Source organism: Galleria mellonella, unplaced genomic scaffold (genome assembly GCF_026898425.1).
Source record: "Galleria mellonella isolate WM207_F2 unplaced genomic scaffold, CSIRO_AGI_GalMel_v1 utg38, whole genome shotgun sequence".
In the NCBI taxonomy this organism is placed as follows: Eukaryota; Metazoa; Arthropoda; class Insecta; order Lepidoptera; family Pyralidae; genus Galleria; species Galleria mellonella.
The window spans coordinates 6607911-6628547 of NW_026442090.1; the positions used below are offsets into that span (position 1 = coordinate 6607911).

Below are 20637 nucleotides of genomic sequence, written 5' to 3' on the forward strand. Positions count from 1 at the left end.
GGAAGCGGGCTCCATGCCGACGGGGTTTCGTTAAGAGGTAACTTCACAGATGGCGTGACAAGCCAGTTCGCACCGCACGGCGGTCAGACCAGAACTGAAGCATTGTTAGGGACATAAGGAAGGGGTCCTGCGCTTACCTGGCCTCCCCACTCCTCTTTCTCGCATTCCAGAACACTTTTATACGAACTTTCCGGACAGACCTCGTATTGCATTTTATGCTACTTAGAATGGTAAACAAGTTTACGGCCCACCTGATAGAAAATGGTAACCGTCGCCTATAGACATGAATAGTATTAAGGACATAACAGAGTATATTGTTTCGCCCATTATACCCTCCCATGCGTTGCCATTCCTGAGGACTCAGGTGTTGTTCTTCTGTACCCTGTAAATTCACTGCCATATCCCACCCTTCAAACCGAAACACAGCCACATACACAAACACAATTGCTTTTTGGTAGAAACACTAATAGGACAGAGGTGTCTTGTACAAAGTTTCCCTCTGGTATCTATTAATGAGGTCACAAATGTCGGGTTATAATTGAAATAAAACAATGAAATAAACAAAATATTTATATGTTTATTGAAAATTTTCTTATGCTATATATTTAATGTGAAAGATAGTTCCACATAAAGCTACCTAGCGAGTTTTGCAGCTCTGATACAGAATAATTCGAATCATAATCGTACATTTTGAACACGTATTCGTTACCAAAATTTTTCGTGCAATGTTGGTATGTTTTTATAAAGACACTTAACATGCTTATATAATCTACAATAAAGGTACATAATAAGTAAAGCTGAGTAATTATCATCTAAAATGTATATTTAAATTCTTAAAAAATTCTTAATGTATCTTAAACTTCATTAAATAAAAATCTCGAATAGTATAAAACTTATGATTAAATATAATTTAGGTGAACTTGGTTAGTGGTATGCAGGGTGGTAGGTACGTGGCAGTATAAAGATGACCCTATTTACTTATTTAGTGGATATACATTATGAAAACAACAGTTTCCTATATAAACTACAGTGGTATTGCTATTATTTAAAATAGGTACATTGTGCTAATGCGAACTATATGGAAAATACTTCGGTCCGTGATTTTATTCGTGTAAATATTTATAAAATTTCACATTTTGGGGCTGTATACCGAGTACTCAGACCGACTTAGTATAAATTGAATACAATTTCTTATTTGAGAATCATTTTCACAAAGTCAAACTTGCACTACAATGCTCTAAAAATAAATTTGCATTAAATTGTGGCAACAAAAATACATAATAAATAAGCAGTGCGTGATTGCTTTATTTAAAAATTTCAACCTCATGCAGTTGTCGGTAATATTTTTGTAATTTGTTATTATGTTGTGAAAACTAACAGCTTTTATTATGATATAGTTTACGACCTTCTTACACTTAAATTACTTAATAAGTATAAGTAGCATAACACACTTTTAGGGTTTTTTTTTAATACAAAATATAAAAAAAAAAAAATATAACGCAATACTCATACAATTTTAGGTATAACTAACATACATGAGATAATAAAAAAAAATGTTAGTCGTTTTTGGTGATAGGCAGTGATCATAGAGCGCTATTTCTTGATGCATACTGCCATAATGAGCAAAAAATTTTATTAAAAAATAACACCGAACATATTACAATTCATACTTAACAGAACAAAATCCAGCTGCATTTGATGTTCTGTTCTTACTTCTTAATAGCTAGGTTGTTCCATTTGGATTTTCATAAGCGATGCGTAGTGAGCGGGTAGTGCCGTGTGTCGCGGGGCACGGACACGCCGGCGAGCGGTGCGGCGCGGGAGGCCGCTCCCGCTACGCGAATCCCTCAGGCGAGGTCTTCAGCTTTGCTGCCGTCCAATCGCTTTAACTGTTTTAAACATGTATTGTTAGTTTTGTATTTGGATTATCGTTGTACATAAGGCATCCGTTAGAGAATAGGAAACGATCATTTATAATTAGTGTTGCCAGATCTAAACCAAAAGAGTTTGGAGAAAATGTAAAAAAACAATATAGAGAAGATAAATGCTTAATCAATTATCTGATACTCGGGTTATGAGTGAAGAAAGAAAGACTCTGTTTTCCGCACTTAGCCTCCCATTTGGGCCGTTGTGCGTGGTTATGAGTGAATAGACAAATAGTATTTGAGAGAACAATCCAGAATAAGCAGATCGGAGTCAGTTCAGAAAACTGTTTCTGCCTATTTTCATTTCTCGATTTAAAAGAGGGTAATTTTAAATGAATTAACTATTTAACAATAATATTTAAATATGAACTCTAACAGGGCAACACTGTCAATTCAATACGTAACATCTAACATTAACTTTTATTTAACACAATTTTTATATACAGTAATTTTGGGTGAATTTCAATTTTTATACAGTATAGAATGACAGACAATCGTAATCTATAGACATGAACAATAACAATCGACATTATAAAATAAGCTGCAGTGGCCACGATTATACATATGTTGCCAGTCCAGTGGAATAAGTCAGAATTCATAATTAGTGGTGACTCAAATTCATATATATTTACATATACCTATATTTAAAAAAAATGTGTGTTATGATAGGTAGGTATGATACGTATAAAATGTACATCCTTTACACCTGATACAGGTGAATAAAGATTGTTTTGTAGGTGTATTAATGCTGTTATTATGTATAAACATGTATTGCCTACTTATAATTATAGGCTTTACCGGCAATTAGGTAGTCGGCACAATTAAAAAGAAATTAAACCTTATGTATTAGAATGCTTACGCCTTGTTCAACGGTCCACGCAGCGGGCGCTAGACGTCCAGTACGCTTGTAACGTGATATTAAAGCTTAGATATACGGTTAAGCATATACTTATTAAAAAACAATCCATTTTATTTTATATTCAAACATTGCTTTAGGGTTGAGACGACGCGACCTTGCTATTGTATGCTAACTACCGATATTAAATGACTCTAAATTATCAAGCTTTGCGAAGTCGTAAATAGCTTCCTGAGTTAGATACTATCTACCTACATTAATCTAATAATATCTGTTAATTTCGATTTAGATTAAAGGTACAATAGGGTGGCTTTATCTAATAATACAGATACACGTCCTTTCTATGAATCTACCGGTACTATCACAAATTGACTTGATAACTATTAATATTTACTAATTCAAAAATATGTTTTATGAAATAGGTACAGGAATATTACATCTATTGTATATAAGTATTATATAGTATCACAGTTTTGTTCACAAGTTTGCTGTGTGGCCCAGGCTAAGAAAGAGCCATCCCTTCCTTTCCCGTGACGGTCGTAAGAGGCGACTAAGGGAACTTAATTATTTAGAGACGGCCGCAACATCCCACTTAAAATATCATCAAAGCTTGCCAAGCGTGGCAACTACTGGTAAAACCCCCCTTTGGAGGAGATTCATGTTTAGCAGTGAATAGTTAACGTAACGTAATTATACAAGTATCATAGATCACAATAATTACTCGTAGATAGTCTTATGTTATCCACAATCATAGCTTGATTTATAGAATTGAACCGGGATCTCGTTTACGCAAATAACAGCAACATCTTGACCACTGCGCCATGGGCAATATTGTTATACTAAGGCACATGTGTAGACATTCTATTGTTTCGCCAATTGAATAATTGTAAAGCATTCCAAGCGTTAGATGCTTTTAATGTACTTATGTTACATATAAATTCTTTGAGTTTTGTGAGTAGTACATTGAATAAAAATGATATATCTTGAAATATTTAATTTCCTAGCTATTAGGTATTATCAAAGCTTTACTTCACCGGTGGTCTTTTTTGTGACATGGTAATTACCTCCTTCTCGTCGCCAGCTACCGGCCTGTACTTAGGAGTTTCTACCGGAGATGCTGAGAAGCCGTGAACGTAGAGCAAGGCGGCAGCCACACCACCAGCGATCGGTCCAGCCCAGTACACCTGCACCAAACATTGTAACTTTAGATTATATAGACAGAGTGTCTCCATACAAATACTTCGAGAAAAACGGGTCAACTTTTTCATACAATTTTGCGTGATAAATAGTTATAAGTGATTGCTTTATAAATTTTATATTTATTTTGTCTTATAAATTCTGCTTTTTTTAATGCGTGAATACTCATTTTATTTATTAAATAATACGTCAAGATACATTTTATGCGTAAGTATATAGAATACTGATAAAAAAAAAACGAGTCAGCTAACACAACAAGACAAAAAGTTGACCCGTTTTTGAGGCTCGATGTTCTATCTTATAATCTAAGATTGTAACGTTAGGAGCACCTCTTGTAATTAGTCCATAATGGTACTCACTTGGCGTACCCATATTCCATTTCCGAATAAAATAATATAAACTATTTTATACGCCGTTTATAAACATTCCTTGAAAATTATTACTAGGTACAATATATGTTCTCACTGGGTTGAAACTGTATTCCTAGTGCTTAAGACCGTAGGGTCTTAAGTACTAGGAATACATGGGTATCGATGCAATAAATGATTCAATTGTATTATCCTATCTAAGCACTATCACTGGTTTTTGGGTTCGACAGGATACATCATCTGGCTTAACGTGAACGCTTAGTTAGTGACTGATTTATTATAATTTCTTTATCGTTCACATAAATACAGTAATAATATCAGTTATTAAAAATACCTAATATCAGCACAGGTGAATTTATTTCTATTTATGTGAATTTTTTTATGATATGTTTAATTAAAATATTAAGATTAAATTGACATAAATAATATGGGACTAGACTTAAAATTGAAGAAAATCATGTGTTCTTACCCAGTGGTCAACCCATTCATTGGCGACAAGCGCGGAGCCGAATGATCTAGCAGGGTTCATGGCTGAGCCGGTGTAGTCGACGGCGAGCAAGTGGCCAAGAGTTACCGTCAGTCCGATGGTCAGCGGCGCTGTCGCCTTACTGTCAGGCTTGTTGGGGTCGCATACCTGAAAGCATAATAAATGATATACAAAAACCCTGTTTTATGAAAGAAAGGCGTAGATGGATCACTGTTGAGCATCTTTATTGTCTTATTAGTCTAGCCAGCAAGCTACTTGGGCAAAAATCATGTTTCTCAAATACGACTCGTAGTTATTAATGTTTGTTGGAGTATTCGATTTTTTCCAAGGGGAGGCGGTCCCATTAAAAAGGCGCGTAAATATATTATCAGACATATCTTTACGCGTAGCTGAAAGCTTCATTCGTATCCTGGGATTAGCACCAAAATATTCTGGAGTGGGCACGGCCTTTACGGCCCCTTTTCCAATACGCCTATGTAAACGTTCATAAAGAAATCTATTCTATATAAGATCTTAAAGAAAATAAACTTTTAGAAAGTATAACTTAGGTAAAACTTGTACGTACTCAATAGAATAATTGACAATTTCAAATCAGCAATTGCTTCAGGAATATGTTTTTTATCGTCCATATTTTATGAATATGGATAAAATTGTCAACTCCACAAATAATAATATATGTGCGCGGCATCTCTTGTGCCGCTAGTATTTCTCAGACCTAAGGTCAAAATACCTCATACATGGAGCTAATAGTCTCAGTTGATTGTTGATTTTACCAGAAAAGATAATGTTTACGGCTGCAGATACATAATAACAATAAAAATATTAATCTCATATTACCTAAGTAAGTCATAAAGTTCAATTGTTTTTACCTACATATTAATTCTGATCTAATGTAGCAACACTAGTTACTAACTGTAGTTTTGCCACTATTATCAAATCGCAGCTCTAGCTCAAAAAAGTCAACAGATAACCATAATAGCTTTGGGGGAAAGGGATTGTTAGTAATGGAGACTGAGAATCCTATTGCTAGCAATATACCCAACTAGGTCGACCTCCTCGCGGTTCTCCCTGGAAACTATCATGGTTAATTCCTGATGAATTCATCATGATGGGCTAACTGGCCTGTTTTCATTCTCATCTATCACTTTTCATTGGTGCTCCGCCAGCGTATCCCATTAGCGCAGGCGGGGTTACCATACCATTTTCACCCATCAAAAAAAAAAACCACACAAGCGTTAATCTCTGCAAGGTAACTATGTTGAGTGAAAAAAGACACGCTATTTCTAATGAAAACTTTGGGTAGGTATTTATTGATTATGATAATATTTATGGTATTACATTTCGCGAACAAAGTAGATATTTGTATCGGAGTTCAACACGCGATTCGTGAATAAAATACGTTCACAAAAATTAAGCATCTTTTGTTAGACAAATTACCCATTCTATTAATTAATCTGATTAAACTTTACGAAATTGCAATATTTCTGTCGTATAAATAGAGTTAAAGATTTAACGAGCTTTAGGTATATCAGTTATAAGTAATGGACGAAAATGGAATAGTAAAACAGTAGAACTCGTCTCGCTGTTGCTTTATGTTGGCGTGGTAATGACAAGGGATGATAGCTGAGGTTTATCCTTATAAGGCTATACAAACACTCGTACCTACAGTTATTTTAGGGAGTCGAAGGTTTTTAATTTTAAATTTGAGCTATTTTTTATGCGACAACCTTCGTACATATATTTGTTATATTGACTATGTTATTCATTTACTGTGTATGTGTGTGTGTGTTTTTTTTTATATATCATATTATATTATACATATATGTATTCGTTACTAGTTTAGTTGTTTAGTTCCATTTTCTTTGCCAATTTTAGTTAGTATATTCTTTGTAAAATTTGGGGAGCGGATGTTAGTAACGGAGACTAGCAATCCATTTGTTAGTAATAAAATATATTGCTAGTCAGGTCGACCTCCACGTTGGTTTGGTCTGATTACTTTTAGACGAATGGATCACGTTGTGGTATTAATTAATAGCTGAAATGTTGCTGTTGATAAAACCAGTGAGAATACGATAATAAGGTAAGATCAGAAGTTTCATTGTAACCAATTCGTCAAGAATTTCTGTAAAGGATAAATTGTCCATTACTGAACATGGGTAACTTCTATAAACCGGTCTAAGGAATGGTCCACACCACCCAATTCTTACGCTAACATAAACCTATTTTTACTCAAAAAAAAAGTTCATTATCTGATGAACGTCTTATCAAATTAGGCTTGACCATCACTAAGTCATGTATTTATGTTTTTTAAATATAATACTTAGGCGATATATAAAGTAAACTGTCATTACAAACGTTAAATATGGTCTAGTTAAATGACCTATTCACTATAGGTACATTAAAAGGGCCTAATGATACTAAATGGTAATCGTGTATTTAATCTTTAACGGCCAATGTAGTTAATGTAAGTAGCGTACTTCTATGTACAGTTACTATTTGATCATGGAATTATACATAGACAAAAACTAAAAACATTGTTATCTATCGTTGTAATGTTATTTAACTAATGTTAAAAAAGTTTGTCCTCATCGGAAGAGAATATTGGTAAAAGAACCTATTTAACAATTATTGTGTTACTAGAAGTCAAAAAACAATATCTGCCTAAAACATAATTACCTAAGAACTTTTATGTAGATGGCTATAATAATTTAATCACACCCAATTTATTCATACCTCGTTATACGATTGTTCGATTAACAAAATTAAAAATCAATCAGGGAGATATTAGGTAATATATCCTTTAATTCTATTAATATATATGAAAGTTTTTAAAAATGTTTTAATATATCTGTAAATATATATACATTATCATTACGCCAGCCGTTAACTGTTCATTGCTGAACATATATTCATGTTTGGTAGGCGGGTTGGCAATACTATATATACATACATACATAGTCCACACAAATACGCGCGCATGTACACACATACACATACATGTACACATGTACACATGTAAGAAGATAAATATTCAATAAGATTAAAATCAATGATAATAATGTAAGTAGTTAGTCATATAGGTGTTAACTGTCATTACGAATGAATCATAATAGTAAAGAAAAAAAAAACATTGTTACAATTTATCATTTATGTACCTAAGTAGATAAATACCTGACACTTCTGATTCCGAAGGTTAATAATATAATATTATATATTCATAAATTATACCAGTTTTCAATGTCGGACAGAAATGTAATTATGAAAAGTTATTCATCTACAATATAAAATTATCGATGATGTCTAGGTATTGAACAATATTTAAGAATTAAATTCCACATTTTCCAAATCTAATTTAGTCAAAATAGATTCTTTTGTATAAAAAATAAAGTAAAAATGGCATATCATTCGGCCGGATATTAATTTACTTTTATTATTTGAAACGTTATATTCAGGCATAGATAATATAATACGTGCCTAGATACTAAGTATTATAGTTTTTTTTCTCAATGTTCTGTACCTAAAGTTTCCTCTTTTTCAATAGACTTCAAAGAGAAGGACGTTGTTTGTTGCCTTATAACTTCGTTAGTTGTAAACCGATACGGAAAAATATTTTTATATCTGTAAGGATATACTCGTACATATATAATGGTTCCATAGATATTTTATCAAAATCGGTTCAGTAGTTTAGTTTTTAAATAAAAGTAACTGGATTTGTCATAGAGTTGTTTTTTTTTTTTTGGTGAACACAGTCTTTATTATATTGTAACTAGTGCAATAAATTATAAACAAAAAAATATAGACATGAAAAAATGATTTCAGATTTTTTTGATGATTTCAAATTTGAGTGGGCCTAGGTCTAACAAGTTAAGTTGATGTATCCTTCGCACGGATATTGTCTTAGAAATTCTTCCTGAGCCTCTTTCATTGAAATTTTGATAAAATCATAATATTCGTAGTTAGTACATTGTAAAAAAAAAAAAGAATTTTCCAAGTCGGTTTACAACACATACCGTTATGAGGCAATAAGAATTAAAAAAAAAAAACATACAACCGAATTGAGAACTTCCTTTTTTAAGTAGATTAAAAAAGTGTATGTCTTTTTTGACTTGGGTATTTGCTCTTTTTTACGTGTTCTTTTTTAGGTTATGCATCACACTTTTTTTTAATTCTTTTTTAGACCGATATTTTATTAATTTAGAAGTGCCCTATTTTGTATATAGGTTGTTTATTATTTTCAACAATTTTTTTCAGTTACGGAATCACTAGGTTTTCGTAACTAAAAGAGGACAAGATTTATTAAGTACAGCTACGTACCCCACAAACAACGAAGATGAGAACAAATCCAAGGAAGAACTCAATGCCGAATCCTTGTAACGCGGTGACGTCAGTCCCCAGTGAGGTGAGACCCAACTTCCCAGCTGCACGTTCCGGAGTGAACGCCTTCAGCAGACCAGAGCCAGCAGCAGCGCCAGCGCATTGGGCAATCACATAGAGTACCGCCCTCACTGGTTTTACACGACCTGCTGATGCTAGTCCGACGGTCACCGCTGGGTTGAGATGTCCACCAGATATGTGGCCTATCGCCTGAAGGCAAAAAAAAGTTTGTTAATAAGGTTGCAACATTTCATTCTGTATTTATTTACTGATATCCAAGTAAGTAGAGATTAGAGAGAGACTAGAAGGAGGTTTTGTATAAAAGTCGTTCGTTGGATACTTCTTTTCCACTTTTGTTTCTACCGTTAAACAACTGTATTTGAACAGTACATGAACAGCAGTATAAATTTACAAAAAAGGTCGCAATGTATTTTGTAAGATCCATAGCGCTGTTCACGTATAGTGACGGTTGTCACTTTTCAACCGGTGGGTCAGTAGATAATAGAAGTAAGTTGGTATTTTTTCATTATTTTTAGGGCCTGTCAAAATATAAATCTTTATAATAGCTTTTAACCGCGACCTTGTTCACGTGACCGGGATATTTTCACTGAGCTGGATAAAAGTAACCTACTTGTATGTCTTTCTTTATTCCAAAGAGTAACATGCCATTACTAATTAAATAATCGAAATGGTTATACGAATGAAAATGTAATTTGTATTATTTTTTATCTTAAAATAATGTTAGAACGCATTATAATAAAACAATTTTAGAGCGCTGGTGTCACATTAATGAAGTGTTTAATTTGAATGATGTTAATTCATGGTTAATGTAAATGGCAATATTTGTCACGAGATTATCCAGGGTGAGGTTAATGGGCATAGAACGTTTGCCCTACCTACTTAGTGTAATTAATGATATAACATGAACAGAAATATTTATTGCGGTGATTAGTTAATTACATTATAATTTTAAATAAGTATGTTTTCTTTTTTTTTCTCATATACCTATATTGCTTTTAATAATTTGTCTCCATATTAGATTTTGTGAGATATATCTAGAGTTATGTATGTAGCAGTGTATTGTGTTGTAGCAGTAATGTGTTGTTCTCATGATAAATAAGCTGACAGTCCACCATGATAAAGTGACAGTGGGGTTATTGTGCCTATTGACCTGAAGAGCACCATGGGTATCACAAAAGAGCTACACTGGTATCTATTCTTATGCGTTGCCATTCTTGAGGCTACTCAGTAATTTCAGTCTCGGCAATATCATTAGGTTTGGAAACTAAAGAGTTTAGTGCAATTGTAGAAATCATAGACAAACTCTTGGTATTCAGGAATCTATGCTAAAGTTTTTTGATTATGATGTGCATATGAGTATAATATTTCAGGGTTTACTGGAAGAGAACTCTTACAGAGTTAAGCTCGCCTATTGTATATTTTTATTCAAAATAAATTATAGTAATGTAATTTTTATTAATAAAATATAAATAAATATAATACTTCTATTTCTAAGTATAGGTAATGGATAATAAATATTATTAGACAAGTCGATTTCTAAGTTATCACATATCTTTCCATTTCAGATATAATCAGTAACTTTAATTATAATTTATAATTGTAAGCAATGACTCAAAGTAAAATAAGTATAAGCGTGAATAAAACATATCTTTCAACATATAAAACAAACGAAAATATAGGTTAAATAAATATTTAGATAATGCAGGTACGGCGATGGTCTTTGCACAATGTTAACTGCGCGTTATTATTACCGATCTACATTCACAATGTGATAACGTTATCTCCTTCTGTTTTCCATTATATGGGTTTCATAATAACAAAACGCAAGTTACACTCATTTACGTTTGTTTACTATGTATTTTGTGTTTATTCATTGTAAAAATTTTACAGGAAATAAAAGAAAAAAAGAATCTTCAGTCACTTTAGAATTGTAGAAAATATCGCATACATATAAAATAAATAATCTCTGCTGTGTTCCCACGTTATTTATCCATTACCCATTTTTATCCAACTTCCAAAGAAAAGACGGTAACTTTTTTCAGACATGCATAGAAAAATCTGGCTTTTAACATGACACATCATGAATTTAACACATTACGAACTTTAATAAAAGAAATGTTTTTGGATTAGTTTAACTATAAAAATTTGTAAAATTTAAGAATTGTTTTTTTATAACATCGTCATAGTCACTAGGTAACTCAGTCGATCTTTTGTTTATAATTCTTTGAGCAGACTTATAGGACTTTAATGTTATATTATATACTTTAACAGTAATGAAATAGCGATAATACGTAACGTACCGATACAGCTGCGAACACAGCGAGACCAAATGAAAGTGCGATGAGTACGATGTCCGCAGGTGCGTTTGGACCTTGGCTGATGTTTATGCACGCACCGCACCCGAATAAGTTCAGCAGCAGATTACCTGGAGAAACATATAAATCCCTGTTATAATAATGTTATGATTGTCAAAAGTATTGTAAGTATACATCAAAATTATCATTGTATTAGTCTATAAAAACACTCGTAACAACGATTTTTTTTTTATCGATGTTCGACTCGGGTTTTCATCAGACAAATGTATTTTGCTATATCCATCTTAAAATGACTTATCAGCAGTTGACAGCAAAGCGTGATTATTATTTATTCTGTGTATAAGTTGTAAATTTTCACTTTAGGAAGAATATAAATAGAATTTGAACAAAACAATATTTCTTGGCTACTGCCATTCTCTAACTTTTATTGTTAATACTTAATGATATTTTAGGCTTACCGATGAATTCAGCGAGTAATGCCTTGCTGATACCTGCAGCGCCTCCTGCTAGCTCGTCCAAGCCAAGCTTTGTTCCGAGTTCGCCCATGGTTCTGTAAAATAATGTTTCAACTGTATTGAATTTAATACATATGTCTCTGAAACTCTAAATGTCATGCAATCATTATTATTAAATTATGTACAATATTATAATTATTAGGGAAAATGTTGGCGTCGTGTCGTATCAAAAGGTGAAGAGACTCGCAGAAAATCGTAGTGAGTGGCAAGAGCTCTACCGACAAGAGCACAGTTCTTAAATAGGATAGATAGATAGATTATAATTATTATTGAAATCTCTTTTAGATATAAGTTCGCCTTTGCTAAGATTGTTATTAACATATTGTTGTTACTGTATGTTTTAGTGCATTAAAGAATATATATTGAATTGTGTACAATAAATATATTGCAACAACAACAATTTTTTTTTAAATATTTGATTTGTATTAAAAATGTTTTTCAGCATTGTATGATTACATATTTTGTTGTTTATTTTAAAAATAATTGTTTTGCGCAATTTTAATTATTGATAATGCTGTTAAAATAGAAATGTGTGTGAGCCAAGTATTACGAAATCGAATGTCAACGTACACAAATATCACCAACCAATCTTGAAGAAGTGAGAGATGAAAATTTCTTGAGTTGATATTAGGTATGGAACGAAAGATCGCCTACCGGTCATAGAAAATTACGTGGGCACTGTTTTGTAGGTTTACCTAAATTACGCTTAGAATTGTGGCATGGACTTTTTCAATAGAAGGTTCTTCATTTTTAACTTAATATTTTGTATTATTATTAACATAAATAAAGTTTATAGTAATATTGTATTACAAAGTCATAATTAAGGATTTAACAGCTTTATGTAGATGTAGGTACATTATTCTGAAAAAATACATTACGTAAACATTTACTGAATAAGATATTGTTTTATAGAAAAAAAAATGACTTCAATCTTCACTACAAGCATTTGATCAGGAATAGATGAACATTTTCGTTGCGATTCAAATAGATTCCTAAATTAGTTCAGATTTGTCATTGTTAAATTAGAATTGAAAAGAGCCTCCATTAAAGTTGGTTGAAAAAAGTTCCATGTGTCTCCATACCAACATAATAACGTAATATAAATTTATTGAGAATTAATAATGTATTTATGTAACATTAAAAATAGATTCTAATAAATGTGAAGCTGTTAACTGAACCAGAAAGTGTAAATTGAGCACACCAGTTTTGGAGTTTACAATCGTTGCACGCCGTTAGTTCGGTAGATCAGATAACATTCATTTTTTACTGGACGTACTCCGAGAGTGGTACCTAGTTGTAGGTACTACTACTACACAGCGTAACAATGCGGCAATGGCTTAGCAATAATTCAAAGCAAGTGGTAGCGGTAATGGTGGTGGTGGTCACGACCGGACACAAATTATACTAATTGCTAACTTAGTTGAACGGTTCGCTGATCCTGGTTTTGTTTTGTCCTGTAATATGCTCCGGAAAAGTAGCATTTCCGGACAATAAGAGCTTTATAATAATTTTGTTAGTGATACGCACAAACGCACTAATTTACTTGTTTAAACTAATTATATTTCATAACGGGTTTAATTCTGAGGTGACACCACATAAATTTTTGCCTCTAAAATGTTAATTTGTTATTTTAGGGACATTATTATTTTACGGACAATTAAGAAATTAATTTTAAATAATTCTGACACAATTATAATTTGATTACTAATGGTCCTTGAAATGATAATTTTGTTATAATATTAAACGAAAATTTTGTTGTAAATAAGTATAAGTGAGGAACTCGCACAATTACAATTGTTAATTTTTCTGGTTTGACTCATCATGGTCCTCATATATATAATATTTTGATTTTATTTAAATTGTAACATCTTTTATAAGAATGCAAAGTTGGTGTAAGGTATAGATGTCTACACCTACATCTAAAAATATTATATTTTTTCTTTACAGTGGGGTAAAAAGTAATTAAATTAAATAGTTAATAGTTATAGATAAAAAAATTAAGAAAATATAACTTCTAATAATTTCTTTTTTAATATTTTAGCTATTAACTGTCCACTGCTGGACATAACCTTTCTCCATAAGTAGAGTTTTGCCAGTAGTTGCCACGCTTGGCAGGCGGGTTTGCAACCGCAGTTAGGCTTTTAGAGATGGTTTAAGAGCGACGCTGCTGCTCATCCCTCGCCATCTTTAGTCGCCTCTTACGACACCCACGGGAAAGAAAGGGGTGGCCCGTTCTATACCGTGGCACACACGGCGATAATAATTATCAAATTTTTATAATCATCTAAAGATTATTTTATTCTATTTTGATGACTACATAGTTATTTTTATTTGTATTTGAAGTTATTTTAACTGTAACTTTTGTTTGGAAAGTGTGAATTTGTTTTTTTCTCCTGTATATCAATGAATAAATCATAATTGTTCTATTATTATAATAACAATTACTTTAGAAACCGTTTTTCGTTATAAATTTAATTAATTGGTCGTAACAATATAAATCGAACGTTATACATACATTGCGGCCCTGACCATGATTTTTATGCAAACGCGTTAAATAAGTTGGCAAGAGTCCATATAGGTACTGCTTGGTCGGTTTACGCAGACATTACGAGGCAAAGACATTGCAGTTCGCCATGACCGAATGTATAAGGTCGCCTTTTCTCTTTAAATTTATTGCTTATAATTGTAATAGAAAAACATTTTCTATTTCTCACATATGTATGCTATTTAAAGGGCACTTTATAAACTATTGACACTTTTTTCTTTATGTTAATTATGTAAGGACGCTGGATTGAATATAGATTTTGAAAACTTATTTTTTTAAATATTTATGAGTAATTAATCTGCTGTAGAAAAGTAAGATGTTTAAGAAATGCTTTATCTTATAATAACGTCGCTCGTAAATTTGTTAAAATAATAGAATGTTTGGTAATTTTGTAATCATAAGCTGTACTATAAGTAAATGTGTACTTGTAATAGGGTAATGTAATAGGTGTAATATCTAAATAGGACCTTATAATAGTATCAATCGTTCAGAGTGAAATTAGATAATTACGTTTTTTGATATCTTTCCGAATCTGATTATTGATATACTTTTTATATTAATAGCTTTGAATATTTCATTTACTCAATACAACTATGTCGCTACTATTTTTGTGGCAGCTTTGGTTTCAATAAAATATGTACCACTATACATTTTATTAGCGTTTAATAAATTGTATCTTATCAAACTAGTTATCACACCCTTCATGCGAGTAACGCATGTAAAACTCAAATAATGTTAAATTATTACACAGACTAACGATAGATGTCGGTTACCCTGTGTATTTGCTTTTAAATTTGACATAAACGTGTTAAATGTTAAAGCAAAGTAGTTGAATATGCTGGTTCCTATTTCACGCCTGATATAATAATTTAAAATGCACGTTTGGATGTCTCTTGAGTTATGTTAAATGTGGTAATGGAATTTAACCTATTTTGTATTAGATAATATTTTATATTACCATATATTAGCACTCTCGGGAATTTTTCGTAAATAGAATATAAAGTTAACAAACAGCTTTAATTTATGCAATTTCATACAGGCAGTATTCCATGGCTGCTCGAATTATGTTTAAATAAAAAAAAAATATCACGTTGGTTTTAGTTAGGAACTCTACTAGTTAGTAACTTGGGATACATAATATTAATACTACATGATCTATATAGAAGTAATTGACTAAATGATTAACGAACAATAATTATTTAAATTAATGCTTGGGACTAAATGTGACACGATTATAGGTAAGTAGTATTTACAACTATTAATTTAACTATAACATTAAATTAAAGTCTGTTTTGATATTTACTTCTAATTTTGTTAGCTATTTTTAAAAGTACTTATTAAAAAAAACTATTCAGATACAGATAGTCTTACCTATGCAGTTGTCTATATGCCTATGTTATATAGTGTAAAAAGACGGATCTAGATTTTTTGCATTTCTTGCTTAAATGAGTAGGTATATATCTATATGAATCTATGTCAGTTATTATGAAAAATAATACTATTTTTGACTTTTGACCAGTATAACTTGATGATATTATAAATTTAAATTAATAAATCGAGCGAAATATGGAAATATTATAGCAAGTCGTATGACTTGTCGTCTTAGAGCTTCCTAAGTAGTTGTAGAGGTATGCTCCTAATTTTAAATTTTATTCAAAATGTCGATAATCTATAAACTTTATTTATTAATTATTATTTTCTCTGACAGTGATTATAAATCTTTTGAGAAAATAAATATGTATAAGCGTAATGACGATATTCATAAAAGTGTTAAAGAGACTGAACAAACAATGGTCTGCATGAACAGCAAACAGAAATAAAATTTTTGTTCATGTCCTTGTGCTTTAAGCTGTCTTGTTAATTATAAAAAGTGTAAAGATTAGTAGATAGACTTATTTTTGTATATACATAGCAGTAGTAAAAGACGTTGAGAAACAAATGTATTTTAGATCAAAAAGTGTATACCTGTTTCACTTATTCTAACGTTCTGTTTGTGTATTAGACAAAAGTATATGAACTCACTCAGAATTATATCTAATCATTTTGTTTGTTTTTTGTGACCTAGACGAACTACCTATTGTCACATATTTGGAATATTTAGACATTAATAATTTATAGAAGGATGTTAGTGCACGCACACAAGCACTGCGTCAAGTCCTTGATATCTGGTGACGGAAAAAGATCATTATGTCTGGCATCGACACGTTATGATTACTATGACATGTTGTGTTCACACTAATATAATGACATGTTACACACATATATTAGGCCAATGATCCTAAACTTGTTAAAAATACATGAATAAATCATAATAAATGCCCGAACTTATCACATAATCACAGCGCCACTTAGTCCTAAAAAAAGGGCTTTTACTAATGAGAACTAGACATCTGATAGATAAATTTTTATATATATATTTTTTATAATTATATACGTACAAGATAGAATTTATACAGAGTAATAAAAACAGAAATACTCATGCGTTCAAATATGTGGGTACCAAACTTGTAACCGTCGAAAGGTTAGTTTCGTTTCGTCGAAAGGTTTGTTAAAAAATACCAATTAGCTTATGTTTAGCGATTCAATAATTTTATTATATGAGTATAATAAATAAATTATATATAATATTAATAACTTTATTAATCGTTACGCATTTAAGAGGGTATAGACGCTATATGAGGGATATAATAATACATAACAATTCAAGGCAAACGGTAAGCTGTAGTGTAAACGGTAAGAAATAGTAAAAAGTCCATGGCAAGTTCTACAGTTTTGGTATTGTGTTATACACAGCAGGTTTACCCATATATAGTACAGTAACGAAGACTATCAGCTCTATTGCTAACAATATACCCTATAAGATTGAACTCTTCGTGGTCCCTCTAAACCATTATGCTTAATTCCAGCTGAATTCATCACATGATAGGTTAGTTGATCTACCATTTCATTCTCACTTATTATTTCTCACTGTTACCTCGCTCGCCAGGGTATACCATTAGCGCAAGTAGGATCAACATTCCATTATCATCTATTAAGTACAATTCAGTTTGAATCTGCATTGTAGTTTTAAATAAAATGTGTGTGTAAGTGTAAGATGTGCTACTACACACAGTATAATGTAACCACAGTGTAATATAAAACTATTACCTAGTATACAGTATTTGTTGTGTGGATACAAGGATTATAAGGGAGGAAGCCATACTTAAAAACACATTTAAGTTAAAATATTTTAATAACTTTATTATAATTTAATTGCCGTGTGGCATAGAATAGGCCACCCCTTCCTTTCCTGTTGGTGTTGTAAGAGACGACTAAGGGAATGGTCGAGGGATGGGCAGCAGTGTCCACCTTAAAACATCTCTAAAGCCTATCTGCGGTTGCCAATCCGCCTGCTAAGCGTGGCAACTACTGGTAAAACCCACCAAGTGGGGGAGGCTTATGTGTGAGTGGACAGTTAAAGGCTGATATGATGATTTTAATAACTAGCTATAATATTTTAACTATTATATTTCCATAACAAATCTTTCAGGTTTACTGCCTAATTTATGTTTGCCCATATTGTGTATCTAAGCTAATATTAAAGCTATTAAAAGTTCAGGGTCATGGTAAATACAATAAATTGTCTGTCTTCATTTAGTTAAATAAATATAAATGCATTTAGATTATAGATTTAGATATATAAAACGTCGTTATTTATTATTTATTATGACAGATGAGACTTTTCCCCATTAATAATGGAGAAATTTTATTAAAATATGAATGAATAATTTCGAAGTGAGTTTACGTGAACTGATAGCTTCATTAGTAAGAGTATTAGTCCTAGTATATTCTTTTTTAATAAAAAGAGATCTTAACGTTAACTGAAGTTAAATTTTATGAAAACTATCGATTTATCGATCTTGGCTGTATTAGTGTATATTCTATGCCTGAGAATTAGTCACCCCTTCCTTTTCTGTGAGTGTCGTAAGAGGTGACTAAAGAAACTTAAAAGTCGAGAGTAGCGTTCCTCTTAAAACATCACCAAAAGCATAACTATGGTTGCCAATCTGTCTGCCATACGTAGCAACTACTGGCAAATCCCCCTTATGTGGGAGGCCTATATACAGCAGTAACGTAGTAGTTAACGGCTGATTTGATGATGATTATCGATTTATCTATAAATGGTGCGGATAATTTTTTTCCTATCCCTACGTTTTTGATAATTTTCGTAAGGATATCAACGACATTTATGTTACAATCGAACTAAAGAAACCGCTTTTTTCAAGATTATTTATTTAACTAATAAATCCCATTTTGTCAATGTGATCATTCTCTCTAGTGAAAATATAAATTTGGAAAATTAGTAGAGTATTATTGAGTAAAATTAAGGGGGAAAATTTAAAGAGCTCGTTTTAAGGCTACGAAATGACGGAGCGTTATTTGTGTATTTTTATGTATTACACTTGTAAAATAAAGAAGAGTATGGAAATTTCGAAATATAAAAGTATGGTTACATAACCCTGCAAGCTATGGTCTCAGGATTTCAAAATAATAAATTTTGTCGTGATCAAAAACCGCTTCGTGGATTTATAGCTCTGCTTAATTTAGCCAGTGACCACTGAGACTACTTAGTATGTAATTTAAATATTCGCTGCATGTGTCGAATTTAATTTACTTGCAGGTGACATGCAAATTAGAAATTCTTAACGAATAAATTGATGTGAACATACTTAAAAGTATTGTGGCGCAAACAATAATCGTGAATGTTATTAAGTGAACCACACGGATGTCCTTTTTTAAAAAAAGGGCAAGGAATTTATAAATTGTTCGAACAATTGACAATAATAAAGTGCTATCTAGCGTGGTAAATTAATGGCATGTTGATAAAAATAGGCATACAGGACAGCAGACTATCACTACACATATCTATCTGCTTAGGGTGGTACACCCTCTTTAGTGAACGTGCACGTAATTACCGATATTTCACATCTGAATATTATTCTAAAAATATGTAAATAACTGTGGTCCTATACAAATTGTGACGAAAATTGATGAATCTGAAAATGCATAAGTTGTCACCGTATTATTTTGATATAAATGCTTTATATTCATATTGACATTTATATTAATTAATATTATTTAATTCATATTGATTTTAACTAAATTAATGTAAATGAAATGTAAAATGAAAATTATATACTACTACTGAATATAGCTTCCCCTATAAGGGTGGGTTTTGTAAGTTGGGTTCCACGCTTGGCTAGCGGTTGGCAACCACAGTTTGGCTTTCGGTGATGTTTTAAGAAGGACGCTGCTGCCTTCTACCATAAGCTCTCTGAGTCGCCTCTTACAACACCCGCGGAAAAGGATGGGGTGTCCTATTCTATACCTGCACGGCGAATAATTAACCGTGTTGTTTTTTTAGTTGAGATGTAAATTGTATAATTAATTATTTTATAATTAATTAGTCATAAGATTATGATAATTTGTCGTCTAAACAACTATCCGTTATTGGTATATTTTTGATTGTAATAAAGTAACTACGTATTCTCTGATGTAGCAGGTGTTCATAGTATACGGCTAAGGATGCTGCTTACCATCAGGCGAACCGTATGCTTATTTGTCACTTCGGTCGTTGAATAAGCTAACATAGTAAAATATAATTTGTGATTTCTATAGACGGGGCAAACTATTGAATCGCGTCGCTCAACCGTGGAGATGAACATTTAGCGTGTCAAGATGACTATCATAAATATTAGTTACTGACTCTGAGTCGAGTAAAAAATCAAATAAAAACTGTAGGCTAAAACATCCATCGCTGTTAATGTCCGCTGGCGTTACATGAAGGTATATTTTTTAGAAGGTCGGGGACCTCGAACCCAAAAAAATAGGAATGTGTGAAAGAAAGCTTTGACAACTGCTTATTAGTTACAATGTATCTAATTATAATTTATTATCTAATTTTACGCTTACGATTCATTTAATTCTATATTTTAGACAGATTTTTTAGCACTTAAACTTTTTACTTTATTCCGGTATAGATTTTAATTGTTGT

General features: G+C 31.9%; 1 protein-coding gene across 2 annotated transcripts in view; it reads right to left on the minus strand.

Annotated features, from left to right (window-relative positions):
- Positions 1–557: 557 nt before the first annotated feature.
- The window catches only part of LOC113522612 (aquaporin AQPAe.a), a 40806-nt gene continuing 20726 nt past the window's right edge, over positions 558–20637 (minus strand). For both annotated transcript variants that reach the window (XM_026908356.3, XM_031913767.2), the window contains exons 2-7: positions 12002–12093; positions 11529–11653; positions 9148–9417; positions 4816–4980; positions 3846–3965; positions 558–1889 (exon numbers count right to left, since the gene is read on the minus strand). In XM_026908356.3, coding sequence (XP_026764157.1) covers positions 1848–1889; positions 3846–3965; positions 4816–4980; positions 9148–9417; positions 11529–11653; positions 12002–12089 — 810 coding nt within the window. In that variant the 5' untranslated portion in view covers positions 12090–12093 and the 3' untranslated portion in view covers positions 558–1847. The remainder of the gene's footprint in view (positions 1890–3845; positions 3966–4815; positions 4981–9147; positions 9418–11528; positions 11654–12001; positions 12094–20637) is intronic.